Source organism: Aspergillus thermomutatus, assembly GCF_002237265.1.
Source record: "Aspergillus thermomutatus strain HMR AF 39 chromosome Unknown NODE_15, whole genome shotgun sequence".
Taxonomy (NCBI): domain Eukaryota; kingdom Fungi; phylum Ascomycota; class Eurotiomycetes; order Eurotiales; family Aspergillaceae; genus Aspergillus; species Aspergillus thermomutatus.
In genome coordinates, this window is record NW_020798063.1 from 22,637 (window position 1) to 46,994 (window position 24,358).

Sequence of the window (24,358 nt, forward strand, 5' to 3'; positions counted from 1 at the left end):
AGTGATTCTGGAATCTGGATCCTGGGTAGCGCTCAGTATCCGACAGTGAACCCTGGAACGTCCCAATTGTTCCCTCAATTACAAATAAAAACAAACACACCCAAGTCAGAAAAAGGAAATAAAACACCCAAAGAAAAGATATTATGGGTCTGGGAGAGAGGTTCCTGAGGCAAGTTAAGTAACCGAGCTCCAGTCGCGAACCATTTGGGACGCGCGTAGCAAACCACATATATGTTCTGTGTGGTTGAGCTACGCTTATGAATATTAATACTTTGTAGAACAATAGGTAACTGTTGAGGGAGCAAGATTGATCAAGGGCCGACTTGCTACCCACAGAGTCGATAAAATAAGTAGAGAATAGGAGTTGATTGCCCTGAATACGAGTGAGAACTTTGCAGAAATGGTAACCTATTGCCAGAACAATATCTTGCAAGGAGCCACTACCAGGTGTCTATTGAAACCGAGATTTTTATTAAATGGGCAATATTGTTTCTATTGTACCCTGTAGCATTTTCTTATGCTCCTCTTGACGCTCTTTGATTTGTCAAGTCTTCCTTTGATGGAATAATAAAAGGGGGACTAGATACAGCCTACACTGGCTAGATGTGATCTGCTCATTCTGCTGTCACATCTGTGGAATAATTCAGTGTCTCCACTCAATGTAGAGAAAGACGTGCAGAGGCCACGCTCTCAACCAGCACAATCCAGCTGCCCTTGCACGAGCCTGTCTATGAAGTACTGAGATTGATCAAAGCTACAGAGCATGTTTGTCTGAGCTATTGGGGATGGTTTCAAAGCGGCCGACGATGAAGAAAGATAAGGACCAATCTGACAAGCCGCAGCAAGCCCAGTCAGCCGCCCAGGGAGAGCTACCATCACACCCCAACAAAGGCGTGCAGTAGCATCAAAACCTGCACAGGGAGTAGCAATGCAAGGTCCAATCAAGGGCCGTCCAGGAGTCATTCATTTTGGATCCGTCAGAAAGATAATCATTGTCTCGACGAGGCTTGCCATCAACAGAGATGACAGCTCACCAGCGTGCTTGCTTGGACTTGGACTTGGACTTGGACTTGGAAAGGGCTGAGGATCTCATTAATTAATTGCATGGCGAATTGGCGATGGAAAAGTCATCGTCTTTGCTCGTCGGCCAAGAGAGGGACTACCCAAGAAGCGTAGTCCGTACCTTAGGTATCTATCATCCGATCAATGAAGATCTCCAGAAAATAAGAGAAGAGCTAGGATGTTCCAACTCACAGACCCCAAGGGATATGCAGCTCCAACTAAGTACTAGACTTGATGGTGATGACCTGCTGCGTTATCGTCGTCCACAGCGAGGAGCTTGAAGATAGCTACATCAAATCAAATCAACGGGCAAAAATCAGAATAAATCAACATTAATAACAGTAATAATCGTAACAATGAAGATCCCCTCAAAGAATCTGTTTTCAGAAAAAGTCGAATCGGTTCTGTTCTGACTAGATAGATCCTCAAAATCCCCGCTCTGGCAGTCCCAGCCGCGCCCGCTTGTCTCTAATAGTTAGTTCCCCTCTTATTTCCCTCTCCCTTCTGGCTCACTTGCTCCTCTTTGCCTTTTCCTTTCACTCCAAATCCTCTGTATAACATCTATTTTCCCCTTCATCGTTTTGGTTTTGGATATACTTTCCTTATATATCGTTCACTCGTTTTATCCTCATCGCCTCCTGCCGCTCGATTCTTCGAGCGAGTACGGATAAAGCAGCCGTATGAGTGCCAATGCTCGCCTTGTGATTCAAACACCACTGATTGAGATCTCCGCACCGTTTAGGACCACGTTGTCGGGAATCCAAATCACTGCCTGAAATCGACAAAACGATCGCTTTTTTTCGTGTTCAACCAGACGACTATCGGTCGAAACCCCTCCCAATCCTGAGATATAGGCTCTCGAGGCGTTCATTGTCTGTGAGTCGTGGCCCTTTCCCCGAAGATTTGCTCCGCCGAATTCACCCCTCAGCCCCTCTGAAACTCCTTACTTTGCACGCTGCTGTCCGAGGAAGCACACCGCCAACCGATGTCTCCTCCCTGTCTCCTGGCGGTTGTGCCTTCAAAGCCGTCGTCTGCTCAGATGGCAATCGGTCTCAGTCGTTGATATTGCTTCCTTAAATCTCTCGTCTTACCCAAAAATGCTATAATATAACTTGTCCTCTAACTTGTCTCAACCCCTGAATGGTATTAGTCTGCGAATTCTGCCCTAGCCTGCCCAAGATGGCTTTCAAGAATGGGCTGAGTGAACGCCTCGATGAGCTGCGCTTCCCTTCCCCGCGATCTCCTCCCTCCGAGTCCACGTTGCCCGGCTATAACTCGCTCTCTCCGGGCCATACCAGTTTCGTTTCGGCCTTCTCGCGGCCGTCGGGCGATGTACGCGCCAACCTCCAACGGCGATTCACCACGGACTCGAGTAAGCTCTCTTCTTGGAGCTACTTGAACCAAGTTGGAGGTTCTTCTCAAGTCGCCGATCCACTAGATTTGCTCTCATCGGTAAGCTTTCCATATCAATAGGCTATTGTATTTTGCCCAGATTGGTCAACGTTGCGCCGGCCCTTTGATTTTGAATTGAATCGCCCTGTAGTGCTTGCTTTTCGTCCCATGCGCTCTGCTATTGTCTGTTTTGCATCCCCCTATTGAGCGAGCCCCACCTCCACCCCTCCCACTATTGTAGTCATTCACAGTTGGCTACTATTTTATTCACCAACCTCAATTGACTGTCAACGTACCCCGCGCATGGAGTCCTTACCTTGGGGTGTGATGTTGCTTTGAAATGCGCGTTTCGTGCTTGCTTTGATACCTTGGTCCCTACTTGTATATGTTTCTGACTCTGCTCCAGTTCGAAAAGAAACGTCAGCATATAGAGTATATGCGCGAGCAGAGGAGAAGATTCGAAGAAGATATGAAGCTGCTGGACATGCAGCACGAGAAAGAGAAGCAGGAGATGGATCAGCTGGCCAGAGACTTGGCCAAAGCTGGACTGTCGGGACCAGTCAGCGAGCCCACCACTCCCCCAGAGTACCGTGACAATGGCTTTGCTGGTGCATTCACTCGCCCAACTCGCTTCTCCACCTCCAGTGTGACCTCATCTCCCGGCTTTTTCAACGTCTTCGCACCTTCTCAAGTTACATCTCCTCCAAGTCAACCAACCCACAGCTCTGCTCAGACTCCTACCAATCGTTTTTCTGTTCATTCGGTTCCTGGATCTCGTAGAAATTCCGAAAAGGAGGACTTTGGTCAAGAAACTGCTTCTCCCTTTCGTCCTGGACCTTCGTAAGTAGCTGATTCCCACATTTTCCCACATCTTGCGTTGTTGCTGCTGGGGTTGCTTGGAAAAAGCTTGCTTTGGATAAGCTCTTCTGGAATTCTTCACTAGATCTGGCGAATGTGCTACTGTTGGCCTGCATTCACGTGTTGCTCGCTTAGCGTCCTTTTGCTTGAGATCCCTCACATGCGCTCATTGGTCCATGGCCTGCTGCATCATTGTCAAATCTGGGGTAGCTAACGCTAACTGACTCCTTGTACCAGGATCCACCGCTATTCAATGCCTTCCGCTGGTATAGGATCGCAGGTTCGTCCCAATATCGCTGCGTTCAGCAACACTTCAGGCCTGGACTCCTTCTCTGCTGCGAAGTACTTGTTCCACAACGAGGACGACAGAGCCACTGTGACAGAGGAGGATCGAATCCCTACTCCTGACATCAAGAGTTACCTCAAACTGACAGATCCTGACGACAAGTTTCCTACCCTGTCTCGCAGGAACGATTCTGGTCTGGTAAGTTTCTAGTAATTCATCCTGTGCACGGACTTTCTCCTACTTCCTTTCTCCACACAAAGTTCCTTCTTCTGACCCCGCTCACACCCTATGGTCACCGTTTTTCCTGTTTCGTTCTGCACCTGGTCGATCTGGTCGATCTTGCTGATCATTATGGTTAGCTGTCTGCAAACTCGGACGCGTTGGATCTAGCAAATTCTCGAACCCCTAATCCAGAATCTTGGAACACACACAACCGCCATCGCTCCTCCCACCAGAGCATGCCACAGAACGCACTGAACATGTTCCGCCTTGACCAGCTCGGAAACTCTACCAGCGAGAGCCACGCTCAAGCGTCCAACACTGCTCGTCACGTTGCTAGACACTCCCTGGAAGCAAACCTCTTCCACAGCCAGGAGGGAGGCCACGGAAATATGGGTCCAGCTGTCTCGAGCCGTCCCACTCCGCTCCAGACATCCTACTCTACGAACGATCTACCCACTGTCAAGGGCGACGGCTTCAACCCTGCAATTACGCCACCCAAGGCACATGCCGAGAGTTTTCAGCAACACAACACCAATCTGGGTAGGATTCCAACCAGTTCCATTGGCACTCAGCAGAAGGACGCCTCGCAACATGACGAGCCCAAGCCTCAGAACTCCCTGAATCAGCAAACCCCCTTGCAGGCTAGTGCTCCTCCTTTTGGATCCCAGCTTACTACTGCCGCCGTGACCAATAACACGGTTGCTCCGGCTACGATGACTGCGTTCCCAGCGCCTTTCTATGGCTATGGAATCCAAGCATACATGGGAAACCCTGTTCAGGTTAACGGCCAACTTCAGAACTTCAACCCCGCCGCCGCCTATGGTGCTTATCCTCCTTACGGCAACTATCGACTAGCAGAAGGTCAAGCCAAAGGCGTCGCTGCTCGCAGAAGCGGTGACGGGGACTCTAACCAACTGTCTCGGTTCACCAATTTCCCGCTGGAGCATTATCGGGGCGAACTGTACACTCTTTGCAAAGATCAGCATGGCTGTAGGTACCTGCAAAGAAAGCTGGAGGAACGTAGTCCTGAACACGTTCAACTCATATTCGACGAAACCCATATGCATGTTGTTGAACTAATGACTGGTTCGTGAAGCTTACCCTACTTGCATGCGAAATTGTTGTCTTCTAACTTGTTTTAACAGATCCCTTTGGCAACTACCTGTGCCAGAAGCTGCTCGAGTACTCCAATGACGAGCAGCGAACCGCTCTGATCAATAACGCTGCTCATCAACTTGTGAAGATAGCTTTGAACCAGCATGGTACCAGAGCTTTGCAGAAGATGATTGAATTTATCTCGACCCCTGAACAGATCCAGACGGTCATCCAGGCTCTACGTGATCATGTCGTGGAGCTGGTTCAGGATCTGAATGGCAACCACGTCATTCAGAAGTGTCTGAACCGTCTTTCTGCAGAAGACGCGCAGTTTATCTACGACGCGGTTGGAGGCAATTGTGTGGTCGTCGGCACCCATCGTCACGGATGCTGTGTCCTGCAGCGCTGCATTGACCACGCCTCTGGCGAGCAGAGGGCTCGTTTGATCGCTCAGATTACCGCCAATGCTTTTGCTTTGGTCCAGGATCCATTTGGTAACTACGTCGTGCAATACATTTTGGATCTTGCGGAGCCTCATTTCACGGAGCCTCTCTGCCAGGCTTTCCGTGGCAACATCCCGGCTCTGTCGAAGCAAAAGTTCAGCTCCAACGTGATCGAGAAGTGCCTTCGTACCGCCGAGTTCCAGATGAGGCGTCAGATGATCGATGAAATGCTGGCAGGAGCCGAGCTTGAGAAGATGCTTCGCGACTCCTTTGCCAACTACGTCGTTCAGACTGCCATGGACTTCGCCGACCCCGAAACTAGAGCTCGCATTGTGGACGCGATTCGCCCGATCCTGCCTACAATCCGACAGACTCCCCATGGTCGCCGCATTGCCGGTAAGATGATGGCATCCGAGGGCTCTGGTAGGGGAAGCGCTGCGACCAGCGGACAGGTGACCCCGAACGAAATGAACTCTGCCCAGCTTCCTGGTCCCTTGCAAGGCCCACAGAAGCCGTTCTTGTATCAACATAACTCATTCCCTGCTCCTACTGTTGGACCTCATTTTGCAACCCAGAATTTCGTGCCCGCCTCTGGCTCTGGCTCTGCCTCCAACACTACCTCCGGCGGTGCCAGCGAGAATTCCTCCGGCATTTATGCCCCTGCTGCTCAGCAGCCGAACGGCAATCTCGGGGCTCAGAGCCAGCTGTACGCCTACTTTTAATCAGCTACGCTGTGCCCCGGATCGTCAGTTTCCTGCTCACCGCACTGTACTCATATTGAGATGATGCTACGATCTTTTGATGACTTACGGCCACCTCGACCCAATGTCAACCTGGGGGACACGGCTTTTGATACCGCAACAAGATTTTTACCTCCATGCAATCCATCTGCATTTTGTGCAATTTCTTGATGATATGATGCAGTGATGACGATGCATACGCGTGCATTATGCCTTGTACTTTTCTGCAAACACTACCCTGCATATTGGCCTCTGCTACTGCAATCTTGTCACACATGCATACAACACCTTTTATGATCCTCATATGTGCTTTTAGCTCCTTCCATTCCAAATCTGTCTTTTTTTGGCCTTCCTTTTTCTTCGTTTGACTTGGCTATTGACAATCACCTCGAGATTTGGCGGTGCGGCTGGTTAAGGAGCTTGGCTCCTCCAACCGCGAGGGCAGGACAGTGATTGGATTTGAGACGAGGCTGCATGTTGGTCCCTGAGCTGGCTTCTTTTTTCAGCAAGGAAATATGGCCCTGGCAACATTTTCCATCTGTTTTCCGCCAGTTCAGGGCTTTTTGTTGTCTTTATCTCTGATTACTGTCTTTTTCTTCCATGCTTGTCACAATAGCACATTCGGTAGAATAGATGTACCCATACTCTTAAGTGACATACTCCTTGCAATCACAATTTCCTATGTACAAGCTTGTAGACGCCATCCTCGAGTTGTATCTCGCAAACCGATAAGCGGCACGGAGTATTTTGTCAAGTATGCACGTGACTTGGCATGTGAAAGGCTTCCGCGCGTCTTTCCCCATAATATAATTTCAGTGAGCTACACATCCACATCATTTGCATACGAGATATACCTCGTTGCTTGAGCTTCAGAGCTGGTGCGTAGGCAACTCTCGCTGATCCTCCATTACCCCTATGCTCCGCGCGGAGAATCTCCGGTCAATCAGCCAGCGATGGCCGTGTCGAGAGGTCCAGACCAGGCAGCTCGCCTGTCTTCTCGGAGTACGTTTGTTCAATTCCCCTGAGCTTGTTATCCGCGCCAAGGGATGAGACACGCGTATTGAATTTGGACTGACATTGCCCTCTAGCCCGGGATATCTAGCCCTTCTACGGTTGTTGTCCACGGTATCTCCGCAACATGCAAGTCAACTATCGTCCGCGCCGTCCTCTCCTCCCTTGGGGTGCCGCACGCCATTGTTCGGAGCACGGAGTGTATCACGGGTCGCCATCTGCTGACGAAGATTCTTTGGGCGACGCTGGAGGCACTGGGGCTCAAGGACGAGTGGGAGAAGTTCGGAAAGGGTCGGTGCGAGCATGTCAGTATGCTTGCGGTGCTGCTTGCCGAGTGCCTCGCTTCGAATGCCGGGAAGAAGACGGAGAAGTTTGTGCTTGTGCTGGATGAGATTGATAGGCAGCGGGAGGCGCCGCAGACGCTTCTTGCTGCGCTGGCTAGGCTTGGGGAGGTGGTAAGTTGGTGTTCATGTGAGATCGACTGGTGTGGACGATGATTGTTGACTCGATTCTTGGGCGTCGAGCAGATCCCCTCACTCTGTGTCGTTTTGATTCTCAGCTCGACACCCCGTCCTCTCTTCTTGCAGTCTGCCGCTGTCCCGCATATCAGCTTCCCTCCGTACACGCGCAAAGAAGCCACTGCCATCATCCTGAACTTCGAATCGCCCCCAGTCGACCGACTCCCGCAGGAAACCGCGGCGAAGCTATACCCCCATTTCGTATCTGCCGTCTACGACTCGCTGGTCGGGCCCACGGCCAGCTCGATACCTATATTCCGGTCGATATGCGAGAAACTCTGGCCGCAATTCGTCTCGCCAATCGTCAACGGCGAGACAGCCCCGGGAGGCAACGAATGGGACTTCTCCCGGCTGCTGGTCAAGAATCGCGCGCTGTTCCGCCAGCAAGGCGAAGCAGCGCTGGTGCACCACATCGTCACCGAGGACTCCGTCCCCACGACCAACGGCTCCAGCTCCACCTCCAGCCTCAAACCCTCGCTGACCGCCGCGTCGGCCCCCTCCCCACTCCCTTCCCTCCCCTACTTCCCGACTCTAATCCTCACCTCCGCCTACCTCGCCTCGCACACCCCGCAACGCCTCGACACGATCTTCTTCTCCAAATTCTCCTCGTCGTCGCTATCCGCCCGCAACAAGCGCGCCCATCACAGACGACGCCTGAAACTCCTCTCGCAGGCGCAGGCCGAAGACGCCCGAGCTGGCCGCCGAGACCCCTCCACGCCAAGCAAGAAGGGCAAGAGGCAGAAGACGCGCATCACAAAGTCCACGCTCGAGTCCGCCTTCGCTACCACCTCCGCTACCACCTCCGGGGGCGCCCCCGGTATCACCGGCCCGTCTACAATCCTCACTGCCCGTCCGTTTCCCCTGGAGCGCTTGATCGCCATCTACCACGCTATCGATCCTAATCCTCCTGCAAATCCTATCCGCATGACAGCTGTTGCTGATGCGATATACGCGGAGCTGGCTACGCTCCGGCGCCTCCGGCTTGTCGTGCCTGCGGCGGGTCGGGATAGCTCTAGTCGCATGGGGGTGGGGGCTGGGGGTTCGGGCAGCGGTAATACGACCTCTGACGCTGGTGAGAAGTGGTGCGTTAATGTCTCCGGCGATTGGATCGGGGAGATGGCCAAGGGGATCGGTGTGGAAGTTGGGGAATGGCTAGCGGGTGGTTTGGATTGAAGCCTGTCAATCAACTATTTGCGTCCATTCATTAGAGTGCCAATTGCTGGCTTATATCCACAGAAGTGATGTTACATCATAATTCATGATAATGTGATGACTCAACATACAAATGGCCTAGTTCTAGGCTCATGATATCCGTCATGGAACTGTCAATACACGTAGAACCTACCTACCAAACCCACTCGTCAACAGTAGCACTAGAGCAGACCAGTAGACTGGGTGTCTGAGGCCCATGCAATGACCCATCACCCGATTCAAACCGTAGCGAGGAAATAGGGTCTGCGTATTGGTATTTCGTTAGAGGGGAAAAGACTTGCTCTCCAGTACGAAGGGAGAATAATTGGACCTTTCGCTCATCGGAAGCTATTGACATATGATTAGTAGGCTTGCCTGAGGTCAAAAGGTCAGTGACCTCACCGCTTGCCAATAGCCCAAGTTCAGGACTGATATCAAAGTCGGGGATGACTTCCGGTGAGAAGTCAGAGAATGAGAGATATGGCCTAGTCGAAGTGTGATGGGGATGGTTGGGTTTTGGATTGCGCTGCAAACCGTTAGGTGCGTAACGGATGTCGTACATTTGAAGCTATAGATAACATTATTAGCTTGCTTTCTCCTGAAAACGGAGGAAAGCGAAATCTTCATTCTTTGCATGCAAAGACAAACGAAGACATGACCGAAGTGCGTACCGAGTTTATACCTGCCACGACGATTCGATAGGGATCGAGGTTCCTGATCTTAGTGACTGCATGGGGGTGTTGTAGACGCGTCGCAGTCCCCCCGCTGCGGAGATCGTGAAGGAAGACGGATGAGTCTTTCAGGCCAGCAGCGATGACAGTAGAAGATAGCCATTCAACGCTGGTAACAAGCGCGTGAGAGGAATCTGTACGTCGATGGAGAATTGGCTTTCCTGTGAAGACATCGCTGGCGAATGGCTTCTTGGATAGAGCCCAATAACTTCCCAATCCTTCTAGAGTATGCAGGCCTTCAGATGTACCAATCGCGAAAAGTGCTTTTTGTCCCTCTGGACATGGTGACGAGCACCACAAGGATGACTCAGTGCGAATGCGAATGGGATGTGCGACTAGTTTGGGATGAACGTCAATCAAGGTTCGCTCTCCGGAACTCTGCCAGCAGGGCACATATACGTACAGAAAGCAGGCCAGCGATAATCGCCGCCTTCACCGAGGTCAGGCAGCATACGTGGAGCGAGGAACGAGTCGCCATTTGGGCCACTATCCATCGTGGCTCTGATCTTGTTAGCCGATTGATCTCTTGGCGGATTCCACATGGGCTTACAGCAAGTATCCGGTATGGCTCAAGGAGATAGAAGAGAGCTGAGATTGTACAATGTCATATAAGTATGTGTTTTACATCACTGAATCGTTTTTGGAAAGAGCGATAAAAACACATACTCTGTACGGCTCTCGGAAGAGCACTCGCTCCATCGTCCGATTGTATGTCCAGGTCTCTTGGTCGGAGTCTGGAAAACATACCCTGATGGAAGTGTCAATGAAGAGAAAAGCGCCAGACTTTACACGAGAGCATCAACTTACGAGACGGAAGATTCACCACCGCGGTGGCCACCTTTGGAAGCAATCAGCGTAGGGCATAAGAATACAAGCCCGGGGCTCGAACTCACTGGCAATAAGGATACCAGAACGGTTGTTGCGTAGCACATGCTTAATGGTATAATCGCTTGGCCACGGTTCGAATCGATGTAATTGTTTTCGACTGATTTGCCTAGCATATGTGAGACCCTGTTGCTCTTGTCGCAAGGGCTTTGACATCTGTTGAGCTCCAATTTCTCTTTCGATTCCGAGAAGGGGACTCCGCACGAACGGTGACCTTCTGATTTTCTCCTTTGCCAGTCTCCGAGTGAGGTGGACTTTCCTCTGGCGTTTCTAGCAAATGGTCAGTTCCATGGTCCTTCTGGAAGCTTAAGATCAAGTCTACAACCTCATGTTCTACCCGTTTCCTCTTGACTGCATCCTTGGAGTACTGTGCTCCTGGGGCGGCTTTATGGCTAGCCTGAATTTTGAAATATTTCTTCTTGTCGGGATCTGTCTGGTATCAATGAGGGTTCCAGTCACGAGTCCCCGCTTGCAGACATAACCTTTGACTGGAGACTATCATGACATTGACGTACCATAGTAGAACCCTGGAATCTCCCGATTCATGTTGCCGGGCCCAAGGATAAGCGACGGCCAGGACTATGTCTTGAGAATTAGAATTCCGGTTCATACAGAGAATTTTCTTCGAATGTACCGGAACTATGAAGATTATCAAGTGAAGGTGAGCTGAGCTCGCCGAAGCAGCAGAGGTTGCGTTCTCATGGAGTGCAAATTTGCAGAAATGAATTTTTAGTCCTGTTACTTTTTGTAGCCTGGCTCTCAGAGAAGCATGTAGGTCTTGTGGAAAATCACTTCAATCAAGTTCACGTGCTGGTCGTGAAACTTCTCTGATATAGATGCATCAGAGGGAGCTGTTTGCCCTTGGCCGCAGTGACGTCCAGACTAAAATCCGGGTTATGTAAGCGGAAATTATTTGAGGAGGATCTCCAATTGGCGGGATGGAGGTGTCAGTACTATTTCCTCAACGCAATCCATGACAGGACAGCTTTTCTTCAAACCGTACGTAGCCATGTTTATGATCGGTCACTCGCGATGATCGCAAATGGTTTGCCATCCACGAGGTCCTTGGCGGCATCAAGAGTCCTTCTTCCAGTGCGCTCGACAGCAGCCACCCGAGATTGCGTCCAGGATCTGTCAATGCGATTGCGATGGCTTCAATAAGCGAGAAGGGAGCTCAGAAAATCTCTTATTTCTACTTCAACCGCAGTATTTCGTCAAATCAGATTGCCGACGCTCTTTGACATGTGTTCACATCGCACTTGAATCACAGGTGTCAGCAAAATCGACTTCTTTCATGTTTAGACAGGCTATTCAGCTTCCAGGCTGAGAACGAACCTTTGCACTCACTGAGATCGTCAATGAAGACATCACGTGTATGTGGAGTTTGAAGTAAGGATGGAAGGCTAAGGCAGTAGGATGTAAATGAAAAGTGGACACAGAAACCCGATGGTAGACAGGGCTTCCTCTCAAGTAGGTAACAAGCACCTGACACACGGCCGATCATCTTCTCCATCCTTTATTGCTGCGCTCATTCCTTTGAACCCTCACTGTCTAGCCTTTGAATGAACTTTACGAAGAAGGAAAAGATGGGAGCCTTCCTTTATTGCTTAAGGTTGCTTCCTTCCCTACATGGGTTGTCTGCGCCTTCCGCCATCAATCCCATGCTCTGTGATCTCCTGCTTGGGTGACTCCGTCAATATTTCACAGAGCCTTCTTTATGCTTAGGTTATTGTCGATTGTTCCCCGAGTCATATTGTATACTTCTATACGTTATACGTCTTCGATCTATCTACCTTCTCTACTGTCTTATCGTTCCCAATGGTCGGTCAGTTCGGCAGAGACCCTCTTGGGGCCCTTCTGAATCAGGAAAACACAGAGCCTGTTCGCCGGCTCAGTGGTGTGAACACAAAAAGTCCTCTTGTGGCCAGCATGCCGGATGAGAAGAAACAGATGCCTCACGACGATGATGATGATGATGCCGAAGAGGAGAACATGGACACTCTCATTGACGATCTCGAAACAGTGGATGGTGATGTTGACGTAAATGATGATATAGCCATTGACAAAGGTGCCATCACTCGTCGTGTTTCCGATGAGATGCTACAGACAGACCCAGAGAAAGGTCTCAGCGAAATCGAGGCTCAGCATCGACGGAGAAAGTACGGTCCCAATCGGATGAAGGAAGAAAAGGAGAACCTTCTGCTAAAGTTTTTGTCTTTCTTCGTTGGACCTGTCCAGTTTGTAATGGAGGTATGAAACCATCATGCTGCATATGTTCATCCCTTCAGAAAGACGACTGATTCTGTGAGCACAGGGTGCCGCTGTCTTGGCTGCCGGGCTTCGAGATTGGGTCGATTTCGGTGTCATATGTGCGCTTCTTTTGCTCAACGCATCCGTGGGCTTCATTCAGGAATTTCAGGCGGGATCTATTGTCGATGAGCTCAAGAAAACACTCGCTCTCAAAGCAATTGTCTGCCGCGAAGGCCAGTTTGATGAAATCGATGCCTCGGAGATAGTGCCTGGAGATATAGTCAGAATCGAGGAGGTATTGTACTACCAAAATCCCTAGACCAGATAAAGGATGAGCTCTTCTGACTCGAGAAGGGGACTATCGTACCAGCCGATGGTCGGATAGTGTCGTCCAACCTTATCCAGGTGGATCAATCTTCGATTACTGGGGAATCCCTGGCAGTTGACAAACACAGAGGAGATACTTGTTACGCATCATCTGCCGTCAAGCGTGGCCGAGCAATGATCGTTGTTACCGCCACTGGTGATTATACCTTTGTCGGACAGGCTGCCGCATTGGTTAATGCTGCGTCCTCTGGATCAGGCCACTTCACTGAAGTGCTCAATGGTATCGGCGCTGTCCTTCTTGTTCTGGTCATCATAACCTTGCTTGTTGTGTGGGTTTCGTCCTTTTACCGCTCAAATGGCATCATTACGATCCTAGAGTTCACCTTGGCCATTACGATGATTGGTGTACCTGTCGGTCTCCCTGCGGTTGTCACGACTACAATGGCGGTTGGTGCTGCGTATCTAGCTAAGAAACAAGCCATTGTGCAAAGATTATCGGCGATTGAGTCTTTGGCTGGTGTTGAGATACTCTGCTCTGACAAGACCGGAACACTGACAAAAAATAAGCTATCATTGTCAGAGCCTTACACTGTCGCTGGGGTTGAACCGGACGATCTCATGTTGACTGCTTGCTTAGCCGCCTCGAGGAAGAAGAAAGGCATGGATGCCATCGATAAAGCATTTTTCAAAGCACTCCGGTATTATCCGCGTGCAAAAACTGCGCTTACGCAATACAAGGTGCTGGAATTCCATCCATTTGATCCTGTTTCGAAGAAAGTCACGGCTGTAGTGGAGTCGCCCCAGGGTCGGCGAATGACCTGTGTGAAAGGCGCGCCTTTGTTCGTTCTCAAGACCGTCGAGGAGGATCACCCGATTCCAGAGGAGATTGATACTGCATACAAGAACAAAGTCGCTGAATTTGCAACTCGCGGTTTCCGTTCGCTTGGAGTTGCTCGCAAGCGCGACCAGGGCAGTTGGGAGATCCTCGGTATCATGCCATGTTCCGACCCTCCACGACATGACACTGCGAAAACCATCAGTGAGGCGAAGAGCCTGGGGCTCTCGATCAAGATGCTAACCGGCGATGCGGTTGGAATTGCCCGAGAGACTTCTCGTCAACTTGGACTCGGCACCAATGTGTACAATGCGGAGCGGCTCGGTCTCGGCGGTGGTGGAACAATGCCTGGATCAGAGGTGTATGACTTTGTCGAAGCTGCCGACGGCTTTGCGGAGGTCTTTCCGCAGCACAAATACAACGTTGTGGAGATTCTACAGCAACGTGGATACCTTGTGGCAATGACGGGTGACGGTGTCAACGATGCCCCTTCGCTCAAGAAAGCCGACACTGGTATTGCGGTTGAAGGATCCTCTGACGCGGCGCGCTCTGCTGCTGATATTGTCTTCCTTGCTCCCGGCTTGTCTGCGATAATTGATGCGTTGAAGACTTCACGTCAGATATTTCACCGCATGTATGCATATGTGGTGTATCGGATAGCCTTGTCATTGCACCTCGAGATTTTTCTGGGCTTGTGGATTGCAATTTTGAATGAAAGTCTCAACCTACAGCTCGTTGTTTTCATTGCCATCTTTGCTGATATTGCCACACTTGCCATTGCCTACGACAACGCTCCGTACTCCAAGACTCCAGTGAAGTGGAACCTTCCCAAGCTATGGGGCATGTCTATTCTTCTTGGTCTTGTACTTGCCGCAGGGACTTGGGTTGCGCTTACCACTATCCTGAATAGTGGCGAAGAAGGCGGCATCATTCAGAACTTCGGAGAACGCGACGAGGTGCTGTTCCTCGAGATATCACTGACCGAGAATTGGCTCATTTTCATCACCCGCGCGAACGGGCCCTTCTGGTCATCAATTCCTTCTTGGCAATTGACGGGAGCCATTCTAGTTGTTGATCTCGTGGCTACATTTTTCTGCATATTTGGTTGGTTCGTCGGTGGCCAAACCTCGATTGTTGCTGTTGTCCGTATCTGGGTCTTCTCGTTTGGCGTCTTCTGCATCATGGGGGGTCTTTATTACCTGCTGCAGGGCTCAACGGGCTTTGACAATCTCATGAATGGTAAAAGCTTCAGGCGAAGCGTGAAACAGAGATCTCTCGAGGACTTCGGTAAGCTTACCTGCAGCCACGCATTGATCGTGCATTTGGCTTACTCCAACCAGTGGTTTCGCTCCAAAGGGTCTCGACACAGCATGAGAAGAATCCTTGAAGCTGTCTAGGCTCGGTTTTTCTCCGTGTGTACAATTTCATGCCCCGTTGCGGCACCATTATAGCATTCCTGGCAGGCATTGTTATGCAGCGGTCTCACAAGTTATACTTCCCAGCTGAGGCCATTTGATGGTACCTCCCTTTCCTTAGTGTCCTGTCATGATTCAACTAGCTCTTACTTTGCTTCATGTTGTCCAATGATTACGGTAGTCAAATAGACAAAATTGCATATCCGCTACAAGTTTAAGGAATTCTCCGTCGCAAGTCTTCGTTGTGAATCCCGATAGGCAAGAAACAAATCATCTTGCTTTTCTCACTGTTGCATACATACGATTTAACTTGGGACCATGAATTATCTATACTCTTACTCAATGCGAGCTCTGTCTGCATGAAGGTTTCGTATGAACTGGATGAAGGGTCGAAATGTGACGATAAAATAGACACTGAAAGTCGAAGATCTAGCCATATCTGCTTAGCACACAAGTTTGTAAGCTGTGCCTTGGGCTAGCCTTTTGTAGATAGTTAGTTAACTAGTTAGCTAACTAATTCTGCTTACATAACCATCCCCTCCGCTCGACATGGAATTTCTAATGCGGATTTCGGATCTTTCCCCTCGATGATAAGAAATTGCACAGCGAGCATTTTCTGAAACACCATGACATTTCCTCAATAGTCCGTTTAGACTCCTCACCTATCATAGAACTCATCTCAGCAACTTTTATCTATTCCGCGTCAATGCCTCCTCGTAGGAGGCCACAGCCACCTGCGGCCAGCCAGGCGCGATCTGCGCAGCCTTCTGAGGTATGGCAAAAGTTTCTCCGCACTCTTCTCTCATTATACTTGTTCGTGCTAACGATTTACATGGATTTCAAACAGTCTGCAGCTCCTTCTCGGAAAGGGTCTACTGACGCCTCTAGCAAGAGAAGACGGTCTATCCAGTCGAAACCACCTACAAACCCAGCACCGGCCGCAGAGAACGTTGAGCAAGATGATCGCGCGAATGAGCCTTCAGGACCGACCTACCGTCATAGAGATCCCTTCGACGCCCTTCTCGAACCCTTCTACTACAATAAATCACTTTCGGACCCAATAAACACTGCCAAGGATAAATGGAACCTGTTGCCGGCTTTCTTGAAAGTGAAGGGATTGGTGAAGCAGCACATTGACTCATACAACTACTTCATCGAAGTGCAACTGAAGAAGATTGTCGAGTCCAGTTCGACTATCCGTAGCGACATCGATCATAACTTCTATATCAAGTTTACAGATATCTACGTCGGCTCGCCGTGCCGTGCGGACGAGCCGCAGGATGTCACCCCCGATGCTTTCCCGTCGACCGTCTCACCACACGAGTGCCGCCTCCGTGACACAACCTATGCGGCCCCTATTCTGGTCAATTTCGAGTACATTCGTGGGCGTCAAAGGGTTATTCGGAAAGGCGTGTCAATTGGCAGAATGCCAATCATGCTTCGAAGCTCAAAGTGTGTGTTGGCAAACAAGACTCCATCGGAGATGACGGTGTTGAACGAGTGTCCTCTGGACCCTGGTGGATACTTCATTGTCAACGGTACAGAGAAGGTTATTCTCGTTCAGGAGCAGTTGAGCAAGAACAGAATCATAGTCGAAACCGACCCGAAGAAGGAAATTGTTCAGGCGTCGGTCACTAGGTGAGTTGTTCTTCGTGTTCTCGGTTCATACCATGTTGGTTTTTCTGCTAACCTGACTTGCGATTGCAGTTCTTCCAACGAGCGTAAATCAAAGAGTTACATTATCCTCAAGAAGGACAAGCTCTACGTGAAGCACAACGTCCTCAGTGAAGACATCCCCATCGTCATTCTTCTGAGAGCCATGGGTATACACACGGAGCAGGAGATGTTGCTTCTAGTTGCTGGTGTCGACAGCCTCTACCAGGATGACTTCGCCATCAACTTCGAAGAAAGCATCAAATTGGGAATCTACACTCAACAACAAGCTTTGGACTGGATCGGTGCACGGATTAAGATCAACCGGAAACAGATGTCTTATCGTCGAACACACATTCAAGAAGCCGTCGAGGCTATCGCCTCTGTCATAATTTCCCACATTGAGGTCAAGAATATGAACTTTCGGCCAAAGGCGGTATACGTTGCTCACATGGCGCGTCGAGTTTTGATGGCCAAGAATGACCCCTCTCTGGTTGACGATCGTGACTACCTCGGAAACAAGCGTCTGGAATTGGCTGGGCAGCTTCTTGCTCTGCTTTTTGAAGATTTGTTCAAGAAATTCTGCTTCGACATCAAGATGAACATCGATAAAGTGCTGAATAAGCGCAACCGCGCTGAAGCATTCGATGCTTGGAGTGTCATGAGTATGCACAGCAACCATATCACTCAGGGCATGAACCGTGCCATCTCGACGGGTAACTGGAGTTTGAAACGTTTCCGTATGGAGCGTGCTGGTGTTACCCACGTTCTCAGTCGGCTTAGCTACATCGCCGCTTTGGGTATGATGACCCGTATCAGCAGTCAGTTCGAAAAGACCAGAAAAGTCAGTGGTCCCAGAGCTCTGCAACCGTCCCAATTTGGTATGCTCTGTCCAGCAGATACTCCTGAAGGTGAAGCCTGTGGTTTGGTAAAGAACTTGGCGCTCATGACCCACATCACGACGAATGACGAGGAAGGTCCAATTAAGAACCTGGTTTTCATGCTCGGAGCTGAGGACATTCTGGCCATGGGTGGAAAACAGCTATACACTCCCGGCTGTTACACAATTTCCATCAACGGAACGCCAATAGCACTCACCCGTCGCCCGAAATATTTCCTTAACGCTTTCCGCAGATTACGGCGCATGGGTCGTATCTCGGAGTTTGTCAGCATCTACATCAACCATCATCAATGTGCAGTACATATCGCCACTGACGATGGACGGATCTGCAGACCTCTCATCGTTGTCGAGAATGGCAAGTCCCTCGTCAAAACCCACCACTTGGAGAAATTGCGTGATGGCACGATGCAGTTTGATGATTTCTTGGCTCAGGGTTTGGTCGAATACCTCGATGTCAACGAGGAGAACGACTCCTTGATCGCTATTTACGAGAAAGACATCACAGATACAACGACGCATTTGGAGATCGAACCCTTTACTGTGCTTGGAGCCGTCGCTGGTTTGATCCCGTACCCACACCACAACCAATCGCCCCGTAACACGTACCAGTGTGCGATGGGTAAGCAAGCTATTGGAGCCATCGCATCAAATCAGTTCCTCCGTATCGATTCTATCCTCTACCTCATGGTGTACCCACAGAAACCTATGGTCAAATCACGCACAATTGAATTGGTCAAGTACGATCAACTTCCCGCCGGTCAGAATGCTATGGTGGCGGTCATGAGTTATTCCGGTTACGACATTGAAGACGCGCTGGTTTTGAACAAGGGTTCCGTCGATCGTGGCTTCGGTCGTTGCCAAGTGTACCGGAAGTACGTGACCAACCTGAAGAGTTATTCCAACGGCACCAAGGACAGGCTCAATCCGCCCACGTACGAGAACGGCGCCCCCATCAGAAAGCATGCACTGCTTGAAGCGGATGGTCTGGCTGCTGTCGGTGAACAGGTAAACGCTGGTGAGGTCTATATCAACAAGAGCACACCCGAGCAATCCAACATGTCTGCAATTGGTTCCGATGCTGGACGACCAGTTCAGTATACACCAACGCCCATGACTTACAAGCTTCATGACCCAGCATACATTGACAAGGTCATGTATTCCGTACAGGAGAACGAGAATCAACTCGTCAAGGTTCTTGTTCGCCAAACCCGTCGGCCAGAAGTAGGTGACAAATTCTCCTCTCGTCACGGTCAGAAGGGTGTGGTTGGTATCATAGCCGACCAGGCAGATATGCCATTCACGGATGCTGGTATCAATCCTGACATTATCATGAACCCGCATGGTTTCCCCTCCCGTATGACAGTCGGGAAGATGCTGGAACTCGTTGCTGGAAAAGCTGGTGTGCTTGCTGGTCACCACGGTTACGGAACCTGCTTCGGCGGGACCCCCGTGGAGGAGGCCTCGCGGATTCTGATCGATCACGGCTTCAGTTACGGTGGCAAAGACTATCTCACGTCTGGTATCACCGGCGAAGCCCTTCCATTCTACGTCTTCACCGGCCCTATCTACTATCAGAAGCTCAAGCACATGGTGCAAGACAAGATGCACTCGCGTGCGCGCGGACCTCGCGCCATTCTGACCCGTCAGCCCACAGAAGGTCGTTCTCGAGACGGTGGTCTGCGTTTGGGAGAGATGGAGCGTGATTGTCTCATCGCCTACGGAACCAGCCAACTGCTTCTCGAGCGTCTCATGATCTCGTCCGATCGCCACGAGATTGACGTCTGCGAGCAATGCGGGTTCATGGGCTATCTGAACTGGTGTCAGCGGTGCAAGTCCTCTCGGAGCGTCGTGAAGATGACGATTCCCTACGCAGCCAAGCTTCTCATTCAGGAACTGATGAGTATGAACGTGACTGCTCGCCTGAAGCTCGATGATGAGTTCCCCGAGTCAAAGGGAATCTAGTAATTACCTCTTATGGAGATCGTCTTGCACCGCATCGATATCAGCTTTGTACAAAAAGGAAAAGTTTCATGTGTTTGATGTCCGAGAAAAAAGTGTGTTGTCGGTCGGTTTGGCGCTCGAGGTCATTTGGTTTTACGTACTCATTTACTGCGTACATGTCGTTTGCATGCATAGCGCACGGCGATTTAGTTTTGTCATTAGATGCTGTTTATCATACCATTTGGATAGAAATAAGTCTTTGCGGGACTAGAAAGTACGGAATGTGGATTTTTCAAATGAGTCTTGTCTTCGTCGATGATGTATAATTTGTCTGGAGTCTGAATCTAGGATTTTGATTAACAGGGCAACACAGTAGATAGAAATAACAATTTGCCGATGAGAAATGCATGGCACAGCGACCAGTGTTAAAGAACGACTACGTTCGATTCGAAGGCAACCTGCTGGTACTTGGTGTACTCAACCCTCTCCCGAAAGACCTCGTCATGTAGTTTCCTAGCCTCGTCCATGGAGATAGGTAGACTGTCCTTCCTCCCCCGGAACTCCAGGGCGAGTCTATCCAGCATGCGATACACCCCATCAAGTTCCTGGGGGCTGACTCCTTCAAAGCTCCAATCCACTCTCTGAGGCGGGACATTGGCCGTCGAAATGATGCGGATGTTGGGGTCGACCAGGAAAAGATGGAGCACCTTGACACAGCCAGGCCTAGTGCTGTCCGTCAACTCGAAGCGGTTCACGCGGTGCTGGAGGGTGTTCGGGTAAATGATGACTCGGCCGAGGTGCCCTTTGATTTTGCCCACGGTTTGGACGCAAGGTTCTCCGTCCTCCAGGCCGAAGACTTGTTTCAGCCAGACTGTGTCGTCGGGCTCGTGCTCGACCTCGGTCAGGGAGGCGGTTTCGGAGATTTGCCGGTATTCCACCGAGGGAACTTGCACATTGTCCATGTGGAAGGTGTAACTCATCGTTGCGACCGTATGTTCATTCTACAGTGACGGTCAGCAGAAGAGAGTCATGGGGTGTTGTAATTGCGAACGAAACTCACCATCTGGCCTTCGCAGTGCCAGCCGGATTCAAAGTACGGATGCTCAGGCGTCAGATCGTGACTGACAATTCTAACAATTACTTGTAGCCCCCGATGTCCATAGTCTTTGTTCAGCTCAACACCCTGCTCAATCCGGACCGGGGTCGGGAGATCCGTTGGTATCAAGGACATCATCCATGGTGGTACGGCCCAGGGAATGAATTTCCCAGCGTCCGGTTGGATGGCTTTCCAATTCTCCATCCTCCACGCATCCAGTCTATCTTGATATTCTACTTCCGCCTCGCCCGGTCTTGCTTTAGGCGTCTGTTCCTCGACCTCCTTCGAAATGGGATAGTACTCGGCTTTTTTATACTCAATCCGTGCACGGGCGTGAAGCATATCCTTGAGCGGAGTCAATGATGCATTCCACTGAGGAATTGTCATGTTGAACAGGTCCTCAATCAGCGTGTATATGTTGCGGTGATGCACCGGGTGTAGGTTATTGATATAACTGACAATGTGCCACTTGCCGTCGTCCTTCAACTCAAGATCACACGGAAGAACCTGGAACCTGCGACTGAAAGGCTTAACAGTGATGTCGGCGCGAGCAGCGACTCTCCAAGCCATGTCCTCACGTGTGATCGTCTCTGGAGGGACAGGGATCACCACCCCTTGGCCAGCGTTGTCCAATGCATCATCCAGCCCAATGACTCGATCCTTGAGAACACGTGTCCGCCCATACACAAGAGGAAAGAATCCAACCGGGACGAGATCGCGTTGCACATACTTGGCCCCTGGGTTATAGAACTTCAATACCGGTGGCACTTCCTCAAGAGCGCTGGTTGCCGATTTTAATTGAATTCGAAATGATTCCGGCACATTGTGGTCTGACTTGGTAACGTCGCCGTTGTACAACGAGACAACCTGGGTATGCTCGTAGATGATTGCTTTGAATTGTAGCTCCTCGATAATCCAGTCGGCCATGTTTTTGGTGATATCTTCCTCGCCCATTGCTTCTTTCTTCCATGTTTCGGCAACCTCATGAAGAAATATCTGTCGAAATGTTAGTTGAGTTGATTCACAAAAGCAAGCGGGGCCGAAGTAATTGAGGCTTCGCATGATGGCAAGCAGGCCGCGATTCAGTCGAGTCAGAAATGAGCAAACCTACGTTTTTATGCCAATCAGGCAAATCTGTGATGCGCTCCATCACCCTTACCATCCCCATCTCACGGAGGGTCAAAACAGGCTGACTGCTCTCAATCAGAATCATGAAAGAACAAATGCTGAATGCAGCTTGTCAGACGGGTTTGTGCCTTACTCGACGTCCCCTCTTGCGATATCCCGATCGTCCAGACTTGTTGGAAACAAGCTTCGGTTCTGGACACCGTAGATGTTCTGCTCCACCGGTGCATAATTGAGCGGCAAACCGAATCCAGGCAGTACCAACTTGCTGTCCTGGACTTTTGGAACGACCACGAAGGCCTCCTGCCTCGGCACGCTTTGAAACATGTTGCTGGCTGATTCGAAACCTCACTGCCATAGAGTCTCTATCAGTACACGCTGAAATGATTTGGTCCTTTGCCCGCACGGTAAGAGACCTCCGGTTAATTGTGGACACATGCCTTCAGCGCCAAACCTGGCAAACTGTTCTAAGAACTTCGTTTCCTATTTAAGTCGTCCTTGAGGAGGTCTCCACGACAGTGTATTTTCAAGACTGGCTCCTCTCAATGAGGGCGCAGAACTATTCATGAAGAATGGAGAGAAACTGATCGGGCACACTAGGTTCATGACGTGTTGACATGGAGCTCAGAGTCATTGTGATTGTAGTATGATGTTTGTCTTGGATGGGTTAATTGACCATCGCCAGCCTGAACGAGGATCTAGAGCGAGCCGCTGCTTCCGAAAGAGCTAGGCTGTCCTTCGCAACGATGACCGGACACAGTTTCTGATGGGGTGAGCTGGCGGAATCCTGCTCCGTTTGTTTCGATAATTTTGTCGGAGGAATGAAGTCATAAAGGATGACCAATGGGAGGTGGAAAAGACATGAAGGTTGCTATCAACTTTTGATCCGTGGTTCTTGTTCGAAGCCATGGTTCGATCAACTTTTCGGGCTGGGAATCGGCTGTCACCTCTGAGCGAAGTATTATAATGACTAAAACTGATTGCACCAGATTCGATGAAGGTAACTTTAAAGCAATATATCAGTTTCGACCGCAGATGCTCGGTAATCATGAGTAATTTTGACATTTGTGTGGTAACGAAAGGGCATTTGCTTGTCTGAAGCGCAAAGACAAGAGAGTCCTGGCACAATCACCCATTTATTTCGATGCAGGCAACTCGAGATATGTCTTCACTATGCTCCAGTACCGTTCAGGGTCCGACCTCATATGGCAGACATGCGGTGACCCAAGGAATTTCTCACGCTGAACCACCCAACCTTTGGCCTGCGCGTCAGAGGCATGTTTTTCGACGTCTCTCCAGTCGACTAACTCATCTGCATCGGAGTAAATGTAGCAACGTTCGGGGCTATCATTCTGACTCGTTCCCCGGACCAGACCATGATCATTCAGCGCATTTCGGGCACGACTCACAGCATCAGCAGTCCGGGCCAGTCTCCGTAACAGAGAGCCCGCTACCAGGAAGACAAACAGCAAGAATTTACTCAAATAGCGCAAAAACCACATCTTGGGCAGCACGAACGAGAACGCCTTGAGAGCAGCGGAGATTGTCGCTTTTCCAGGCGCACTATCTATGATCATCGATGAGACACGCAGCGGTTTTCCTGTTGCCTTCTGGTACGCTGTAAGAAAATGGGCGGTCGAAGCGACGCCCCCATTTGAGAACATGTGCAGAAACACCGGACCTTCAGGAAAGTTGGAGGCCTGGATGGCTTCCACGGCCGGAGCAAGACGGGCTTGCTGTGCTTTTTGCGAAGCATGAAGCATAAAATCATTTGAGGAACTGAGAATGAAGACTATCCTGGCCGAGGGTGCCAGGCGTCTATACTCGACGACATACTTCACTAGCGCGCGTGGGGAAGCGTTCATCCAGAAAGCAAGAACTATGACTCTGGGTTGCTTCCCAGAGTAACCAACAGCTTCAACAGGGTCTTGGAGGTAAACGGATGAAGAGAGTTTGAAAAAAGGGGCCAGCGGATTGTCCTCTCGAACTTTTGGAGTCATCGTGATTGTGGAGATCAGCGAGTGAGTTTGGTTGGTTTGCCAATGGTATCTATGCGACGAGCCTCAGAAAAGGAAGGCAGACATCGGCCGTTCACTTGATCACTGGAAGGGAAATCGCAACTGGTGTTTGAGGGAATTCGGGCGACAGTATTGTGATGAAGTCTCAAGTGTCAAAGTGTCAAACCGCACTAAGAGCTGACGCGAGAGATCCACTAGATACAACCTGACGCCACCATCATAGGAACGCGATGATGTCTCTGCGACTCAGGATTACGCTGGTCAAGCAGGTTTCTTGGTTTTTAAAAGTAGAGAATGACTTTGTTCAAGAACAGCAACCCTCGCCAGAGAAATCGCCGCGGGTGAGGTCGTTGGGCCTCGGCA

At 50.3% G+C, this 24,358-nt stretch overlaps 7 protein-coding genes across 7 annotated transcripts; 4 read left to right on the top strand and 3 right to left on the bottom strand.

The window, feature by feature from the left end:
- Positions 1–2,241: 2,241 nt before the first annotated feature.
- CDV56_103553 (putative RNA-binding protein) lies at positions 2,242–6,080 on the top strand (the record flags this gene model as incomplete). The annotated part of the gene is made up of 5 exons (XM_026757172.1): positions 2,242–2,514; positions 2,861–3,294; positions 3,550–3,796; positions 3,958–4,906; positions 4,966–6,080. 5 exons carry the CDS (start codon positions 2,242–2,244, stop codon positions 6,078–6,080), a joined length of 3,018 nt encoding a protein of 1,005 aa, XP_026617906.1.
- Positions 6,081–7,013: 933 nt separating this feature from the next.
- CDV56_104030 (origin of replication complex subunit 5 family protein) lies at positions 7,014–8,800 on the top strand (the record flags this gene model as incomplete). The annotated part of the gene is made up of 3 exons (XM_026757649.1): positions 7,014–7,100; positions 7,187–7,564; positions 7,637–8,800. The coding sequence occupies 3 exons, from the start codon at positions 7,014–7,016 to the stop codon at positions 8,798–8,800; spliced, it is 1,629 nt and encodes a 542-aa protein (XP_026617907.1).
- A 172-nt stretch (positions 8,801–8,972) lies between these two features.
- On the bottom strand, positions 8,973–10,980 carry CDV56_104230 (uncharacterized protein; the record flags this gene model as incomplete). The annotated part of the gene is made up of 10 exons (XM_026757849.1): positions 8,973–9,166; positions 9,221–9,386; positions 9,490–9,884; positions 9,953–10,050; positions 10,100–10,137; positions 10,216–10,297; positions 10,357–10,387; positions 10,443–10,704; positions 10,760–10,863; positions 10,950–10,980. 10 exons carry the CDS (start codon positions 10,978–10,980, stop codon positions 8,973–8,975), a joined length of 1,401 nt encoding a protein of 466 aa, XP_026617908.1.
- A 1,272-nt stretch (positions 10,981–12,252) lies between these two features.
- PMA1 (plasma-membrane proton-efflux P-type ATPase) lies at positions 12,253–15,243 on the top strand (the record flags this gene model as incomplete). The annotated part of the gene is made up of 3 exons (XM_026758169.1): positions 12,253–12,684; positions 12,749–12,979; positions 13,039–15,243. The coding sequence occupies 3 exons, from the start codon at positions 12,253–12,255 to the stop codon at positions 15,241–15,243; spliced, it is 2,868 nt and encodes a 955-aa protein (XP_026617909.1).
- A 724-nt stretch (positions 15,244–15,967) lies between these two features.
- Positions 15,968–19,040, top strand: RPC2 (DNA-directed RNA polymerase III core subunit RET1; the record flags this gene model as incomplete). The annotated part of the gene is made up of 4 exons (XM_026758484.1): positions 15,968–16,033; positions 16,109–16,899; positions 16,969–18,976; positions 19,035–19,040. 4 exons carry the CDS (start codon positions 15,968–15,970, stop codon positions 19,038–19,040), a joined length of 2,871 nt encoding a protein of 956 aa, XP_026617910.1.
- Positions 19,041–20,181: 1,141 nt separating this feature from the next.
- Positions 20,182–22,304, bottom strand: CDV56_105198 (DUF4246 domain-containing protein; the record flags this gene model as incomplete). The annotated part of the gene is made up of 4 exons (XM_026758817.1): positions 20,182–20,757; positions 20,817–21,848; positions 21,964–22,045; positions 22,114–22,304. The coding sequence occupies 4 exons, from the start codon at positions 22,302–22,304 to the stop codon at positions 20,182–20,184; spliced, it is 1,881 nt and encodes a 626-aa protein (XP_026617911.1).
- An 809-nt stretch (positions 22,305–23,113) lies between these two features.
- CDV56_105429 (TMEM53 family protein) lies at positions 23,114–23,977 on the bottom strand (the record flags this gene model as incomplete). Its single annotated transcript, XM_026759048.1, has 1 exon — positions 23,114–23,977. One exon carries the CDS (start codon positions 23,975–23,977, stop codon positions 23,114–23,116), a length of 864 nt encoding a protein of 287 aa, XP_026617912.1.
- Positions 23,978–24,358: the final 381 nt, after the last annotated feature.